The following is a 7,639-nucleotide window of genomic DNA, read 5'->3' as shown; positions in this document are numbered from 1 at the left end:
TGCAACATCACTTCACGATTCTTGAATTCAATCCCTCTGCTAATGAACGCTAATACACCATAGGCCTTCTTACAATCTCTATCCACCTGAGTGGCAACTTTCAAAGATCTATGAACATAGATCCCAAGATCCCTCTGTTCCTCCACCTCACTCAGAACCCTACCGTTAACCCTGTATTCTGCATTCTTATTTGTCTTTCCAAAATGGACAACCTCACACTTGGCAGGGTTGAACTCCATCTGCCACTCCTCAGCCCAGCTCTGCATCATATCTAAGTCCCTTTGCAGCCGACAACAGCCCTCCTCACTATCCACAACTCCACCAATCTTCATATCATCTGCAAATTTACTGACCCACCCTTCGACTCCCTCTTCCACATCATTAATAAAAATTACAAACAGCAGAGGACCCAGAACTGATCCCTGCGGAACTCCACTTGTAACTGGACTCCTGGCTGAATATTTGCCATCTACCACCACTCTCTGACTTCGACCGGTTAGCCAGTTTTCTATCCAACCGGCCAAATTTCCCTTTATCCCATGCGTCCTGACTTTCCACATAAGCCCACCATGGGGAACCTTATCAAATGTCTTACTAAAATCTATGTACACTACATCCACTGCTCTACCCTCATCCACATGCTTCATCACCTCCTCAAAGAATTCAATAAGACTTGTAAGGCAAGACCTACCCCTCACAAATCCGTGCTGGCTGTCCCTAATCAAGCAGTGTCTTTCCAGATACTCATAAATCCTATTCCTCAGGACCCTTTCCATTAATTTGCCTACCACCGAAGTAAGACTAACTGGCCTGCAATTCCCGGGGTTATCCTTATTCCCTTTTTTGAACAGGGGCACAACATTCGCCACTCTCCAGTCCCCTGGTACCACCCCCGTTGACAGTGAAGATGAAAAGATCATTGCCAACGGCTCTGCAATTTCCTCTCTTGCTTCCCACATAATCCTAGGATATATCCCGTCAGGCCCGGGGGATTTGTCTATCCTCAAGATTTTCAAAATGCCCAACACATCTTCCTTCCCAACAAGTATCTCTTCTAGCTTACCAGTCCGTTTCACACTCTCCTCTTCAACAATGATTTGAGTTGCTTGAGCAATGATCTTCCCTTCATTATATGGTTAAAAGTGGGGATGTTTACTGCGCAATGTTCAGCATTTCTCCTGCTGAAGCAGCCTGTGTCCATATGCAGCAAGAACTGGTCAACATTTGGGCTGGCCAGAAATAACTAATGTTGCCTGCCACTTGTGTGGTACTAATGACCACCTCCAACAAGAGAATCTAATCATCACCACATGATGTTCATCACATAGCCATCACTGAATACGTCTTCAAGTACATCTTGGCAGTTTCTGTTTTACCAGAAACTAGACTGGATCGGCCATCTAAATACCATACCAACGAGCAGGTCAAAGGCTAGGAATCCTGCAGCAAGAACTCCCCATCTAACTTCCCAAAGTCTGTCCACTAAGTACAAGGCAACTTCCATTCAGGATCGAAATGGAAGATTCTCCACTTGCCTCAGTGGATATAGTTCCCAACAAAGTTGAAGCAGTTTGAAACCATTCAGGACAAAGCAACCCCTGATATAGATTGGCTATGCTAAATTGCCTCGTAGTGTCCAGGGATATGCAGATTAGGTGGATTAACAATTGTAAATGTGGGGTTAAGGGAACAGGGTAGGGGCTGTCTAAGTGTAGACCCAGAGGTGAAAATATTTGTCTAAATGTAGAATTATGCAAACATATTCTTGATAAAAATTTTGCCAATAGATTTAAACAGGTACAGTGAAATTGATCACTTCAGTATTGTGAACAAGTGAATCCAAAATGGAGAATGGTGAATGTACATCCTGAGGCTGATTACTTATGGAGCAATGATGCTGAGATTACCTGGATTACCAATGATTGTGATGAAGACAAGGAAGATTCATATAATGAAGCCATAGAAATTGGCTGTGTGACAAATGATCAAGTCATTCAGATAGTGGCCAAAGTGTTTATGGTTTTTGAGAAGATTTGTAGCTCAGGTTGAGATTCAGGTTGTAAGTTTGCTCGCTGAGCTGGAAGGTTTGTTTTCAGATGTTTAGTCACCATGGAGTGGTTTAGATGAAGTATTACAATGATGAGAATGTATGTAGTTTGTAATGTTACGAAACAAATAAATCCACTAATATTTAATAAGAAGTTTTTAGTGCTATTGAGTATTGCTTTATTCCATTGCGACCAAATCAATCATGTTAATCCATCAGAATCATAACTCACGTAGAAGGTAACAGCCTTACTTTTAACCTAAAATATTAGTCTGTGATTTTACTTTTTCACGATTGCATGTCTTTGCTTTTCTCAATTTTTAAGTAGCATCCTGCACAATCTAAGAGCTTGCTGATTACACAATTTAAGCATGGGCTGTTCAATATTTTATGCAGTACTTGATGAAAATCCTCTTGTTGGAAAATGAGTATTATTAACCACAATTCAAATCTTTACAGTGGCTGACTAAATAGATGTGTGATTAGGATTGCTCAGGGATAAAAATTACACTTTGACTTAACATTTATTTGCAGTGAAATATAGTGGTGGATTAAATATGATCAATGTTATTTCTTAATAGTTGAAGAAAAAAATTGGTGTAGAAATTGATTTTATGATTTTAATTCAAAGAATTTTTCATAGATCAAATATATTCTCAGTTTTATATTACAAAATAAATGGAAGCACATATACATGACCGTCATGGCTTTATAAAAATTTAGTTGCACTTTACATTGCAAATAATCTGCCACATGTGCAATCTTAAATCTAACATGTGAATGACAAATATTTCACTTGTTAACATCTCAACTCTGACTGTTATAAATGTTTTTACAGATAGCAAATTCTAAATTATACTTAGAAATTTATTAATGGCTCATAATGAGCCAATGTACAGATTAAATCATTATCTAGGCTTGCAAATGGCTACATTCTAAAATACAATAGCCATGAAAATATTATAGCTGAAAATGTGTTGCTGGAAAAGCGCAGCAGGTCAGGCAGCATCCAGGGAACAGGAGAATCGACGTTTCGGGCATAAGCCCTTCTTCAGGGCTTTTCCAGCAACACATTTTCAGCTCTGATCTCCAGCAGCTGCAGACCTCACTTTCTCCTCCATGAAAATATTATACTTAATAATTTATCAGGGAAGTTAGTATATATTATACTTAATAATTTATCAGGGAAGTTAGTATGTAGGGCAGTTGCAAATATAACGTCAGCACCAACAGTTGAGTCTAAGAGAAGTCGTATTTCTATTAGAAAAGTACTGACCAGTCATTTCTTTTCGAGAAAGTTGTACAGTAGCCTATCAAAATAGTATTTATGTTCAAGTGATTTAAATACTTTTGGCAATAGCCCAGAAGAAGCATTAAAATCAATGGGTAATTAATGGGTTTATCATGCAATGATCACTATTATTATCAACTTCATTTTAATTTCTTAGCAGTTCAGTGAGGTAGTATTACAACATAGAAACTAAAAAAGTACACTTCGCATTACAAAAACACAATTTTAGTACATTGTTACTACTAATTTGCTGTTTCCCTTCTTTGTAATTATCTTGAATTGTAAGCAAACTTGCCTATTAGTTTTAACTCTGACATTTCTTCTTTAAATGGATAGAAGAACTCACATAGCGCAAAGATAATGCAATAACCAGGTTATCATCCATGCCTCATTTATGTTGTGTGAAAGGGTAAAAATCTTAGTTTATATGAGAGAAGAAATTACTGTGAAAACTGCATTTTTGCTTTGGCCACACAACTGAACTCTCAATCTCTGCCAAAATTGTAACAAAGTGGTATAAGTACTGTTTACAGACCAAGAGCATCTGTGAAGTTTAAAAGTAATTATCAGAATCAAAAAAAGAATCGCAATCTTATAGATGATAAACAGACAACCAGAATTGACTCATGTAAAGGAGAGAATCAAGCTTGTGTACACTGGCTAAAAATACTCAAATTGGCAGTCTCTAATGTCAGCCCAAGAAGAGCATTAATGCAAGTACAAAGACTTTTCACTAACACCAGTCTGGAAGTTACCATTGACCAGATACTTAACTGAACCAGCTGTTTAAAAAAAAAAGTGGTTACAACAGCAGTCAAGGGTTGGAAATTCTCCATAAAGTAATTCATCTCCTGACTCACCACAGTCTGTTACTCATCTATAAGGCACAATCAAAGTGTGATGGAATACATTTTCACTTTCTTGGATGAGCGAGTCAATAACAGTCAAGATCAACACAGTTTAAAGAAAAGTTTGACTGACACCCAACCTGCTATGTTAAATATTCATTCATCCCACCACTGACAGTGTATCCAAATCAAGGTGCATTGCAGTAACTTGCCAAAATACCTTTGACTGCACTTCCAAATTCACAATCTTGACTGCCTATAAGAAAATAGACTTTAAAAATGCTTGGGAATATCACCACCACTTCAGAGCTGCTGTGGAACTGATCATACAAAAAACTGTAAATATTTCAGGTTTACAGTATCTACAGTATTTTACCTTTGAGCTGGGACCCAGTTAGTTGACATGTTTCAGATTTTACATAAGGGTTACAGAAATATTCCCAATATATACAAAAGTGCAAGCAATTCAGCCTCTTGAGCCTATTCTATAATTCTGTTAAGCAATGGTTCATTTGTAGCTTAATTTTATTTATCTGCCTTTACCTTATGTCACTCCTTAGTTTTATTTAAATTGACTAATTTCAAGAGGGATTCAGTGGATACAGTTAAGGTAAATTCAGCAAAAAGGCCTGTTTTCAAGTCCCACCTGCTCTACACTTATTACATGTCTGAACAGGTTGATTAAGAAGTATCTATGAAGGCTGAACTGAACTGGGAAAATAGATTAAAAGATATGACAGTGGAGATTTTAAGAACATTCAGTGAAGATTTATTCCAGTGAGAAGGCAAGAGACATCATCTGTGGCTAAATGAAGAAGTTAAGGATTACATCAATCTAAAGAAAAACTGTACAAATTTGTAACAATCAGAAGATTGGTCAGGTTTTAAGAACCAGCAAAGAATAGGCTTAAAAAGAGTATGAGGAAAAAGCTAGCCTGTAATATATAAACAAATGTTAAGATTTTACAAGTACTTAAATGGAAGAAGGTTAAAAATCACACAACACCAGGTTATAGTCCAACAGGTTTAATTGGAAGCACACTAGCTTTCGGAGCGACGCTCCTTCATCAGGTGATTGTCACCGGCATCTCCGAATCATTAAATGGAAGAGAGTTACTAAACCTACTGATGGTTCTCTGGAAATTTAAGGGAATTTAATAGATGCATTGTGCCTGTTTTCACTAGATCTCTTAGAAAACTTCCAAAAGATACTAAAACATAAAGAGGGGAAGGCATTTGAACAATCACAATCACAAGGAAAAATGTGGTGGGAAAACTACTGGATGGCCTCTATCCTAAGGTCTTAAAAGGAGTGCCTGCAAAGGCACTAGAAGGTATTTGTTATGATCTTCTAAAATTCCCTAGATTCAGGAAGGATACCAAAGGATTGGAAGTAACTACATTAATACTTTTATACAAGAAAGGATGGAGACAGAAAGCAAACAACTCTACACCAGTTAGCCTAACATCTGTCTTGGGGAAATTGTGAAAATCCATTAGGGAGGTTATGATTTTCTAAGTATCCAGCTATAATGTATTCAAGCAGAATCAACATTGCTTTGTGAAAGTGATACCATGTATAACTAAATTATTAGCATTTTTTGCGGCCAGTGATAAGGAGGAACCTGTAGATTTGGAGCACTCAATTTGCAAATGACATTTAATAAGGTTCTGCATCAAAGCTAAGAACCTATGGTGTTAGGGATAACCTATTAGCACAGATACGTGAAGAAAGATATTATTGCATTGGAAACAATTCTGAGAATTAATTCCAGAGATGAAAGGCTTGTCATATAAAGGAGAGATTAAGCAGTTTAAGCCTCTATTTGCTGGAATTTACAAAGATGACAGGATATTTAATTGAGGTCTATTAGATGCTAAAGGGGATTGACAAAGTAGATGTAGAGCACATACTTCCCCTCATGGGGCAATTTAGAATGGAAAGTCACAGTTTCAAGATAAGGGGTGACTGATTCACTACAGAAAATGAGGAATTATTTCCTCTCAAAGGGTTGTGAATCCACAAAAGTCACTATTCCACAATGTGGTACATGCTGGGACAGTGAATAAATTTGAGGAGGAGACAGACAGACTTTCAATTAGTATTGGGTTAATGGGTTAAAGGATTATTGGGAGCAAGCAGGAAAATGAGTTGAGACGGAGGTGAGATCAGCTATGTTTATATTAATTAGTGGAGTGGGATCAAAGGGCTGAGGTGCCTATTACTGCTCCTTATGTTACCGATAATTGATTGGTCACCTACAATAACTAGGGAATTAGGATAAATGTGCTTTTTGCATTAGCAAACAGTAATTAGTGGAATGTCACAGAATTCAGTGTTGGATCCTCAACTATATGCAACGACTTAGATGGAAATATTAAAGGCACAGCTGTTAATTTGCTGGTGACACCAACAGAGGTAGGAAAGTAAGTTGTCACGAGTTGGTAAAGAGTCTGCAAAGGGATAGAGATAAGAAGTGAGCGAGCAAAATCCTGGCAGACTGAATACAGTATCAATAACTTGAACTCGTCCAGTTTGGCAGGAAGAATACAAAAGCAGTGTTTGTATAGAGAGAGATTACAGAACTCTGGGATCTGAGTGTCCTGACATACAAAACTCAATGTTAGTATGCAAATACATAAATGATTAGGAAAGCAAATGTAATGCTGGAATTTATTGCAAGGGTTATAGCATATAAGAGGTAAGGTTTATTGCAACTGTATAGAGCCAGCTATACAATTGTGTACAGTTTTGGTTTGCTTATTGGAAAAAGAAATTGCTTTAGAAGCACTTCAGGGAAGGTTAATTTAACATTTCTCATTTTTTAAAATTCAACTCATTCCTGGAATGGAGGGCTTATTTTATGAAAGATTTTAGAAGAAGGAGACGTGAACTTATAAGACACATTGTATTTGAGGGGGGCTTGATATGGTAGATACAGGGAGCATGTTTCCTTCAGTGCAGGAGACAAGAACCAAGAGATACAGTTTAATAATGACAGGTCTCAGTCTGAAGACGCGATGAGTTTTTTTTTCTTTTATAAGACTGTTAGCATGTAGAATTCTCTTCCCAATAAAGCAGTAGAGGCAGGGATATGTGAGTTCGTTTAAGGCAGAACTAGATAGATATTAGATATTGTTAGGAGAAGGGAAGTGAAAGAGAGACCACAACCAGATCAACCACGATCATAATGAATGGCAGAATGGGCTCAAGGGGTGAGTTTCCTATTCAGTCACCTAAGTCTAATTTGAGATTCCTCATCTCATACTCAAACAACACCAACCAGAATAATGTGGCTATCAGAAATCCAAACTTTGTATTATATTCTCAATAATGTTTGTTGTGACTTGTAACAGAGGCTCCAGACTTCATCTCATTATGAAGCAACTGAAGATATCTCTTGCAATGAATCGTATACCTGTAAACAACATAATTGCTTTTAATGCAATATT

General features: G+C 37.3%; 1 protein-coding gene across 2 annotated transcripts in view; it reads right to left on the bottom strand.

The window, feature by feature from the left end:
* irak4 (interleukin-1 receptor-associated kinase 4) overlaps positions 1–7,639 on the bottom strand; it is a 35,127-nt gene that overhangs the window by 3,695 nt on the left and 23,793 nt on the right. The window contains exon 12 of one of the 2 annotated variants that reach the window (XM_043709614.1): positions 3,215–7,605. The exons of the other annotated variant lie outside the window; for it this stretch is intronic. Coding sequence (XP_043565549.1) covers positions 7,564–7,605 — 42 coding nt within the window. The 3' untranslated portion in view covers positions 3,215–7,563. Of the gene's footprint in view, positions 1–3,214; positions 7,606–7,639 lie in introns of those variants that run through there. 2 annotated transcript variants of the gene reach the window in all.

The sequence above is a fragment of the Chiloscyllium plagiosum genome, chromosome 19 (genome assembly GCF_004010195.1).
Source record: "Chiloscyllium plagiosum isolate BGI_BamShark_2017 chromosome 19, ASM401019v2, whole genome shotgun sequence".
In the NCBI taxonomy this organism is placed as follows: domain Eukaryota; kingdom Metazoa; phylum Chordata; class Chondrichthyes; order Orectolobiformes; family Hemiscylliidae; genus Chiloscyllium; species Chiloscyllium plagiosum.
The sequence above is the reverse complement of the archived record's forward strand: the minus strand, read 5'-3'. Positions and strand labels throughout refer to the sequence as shown.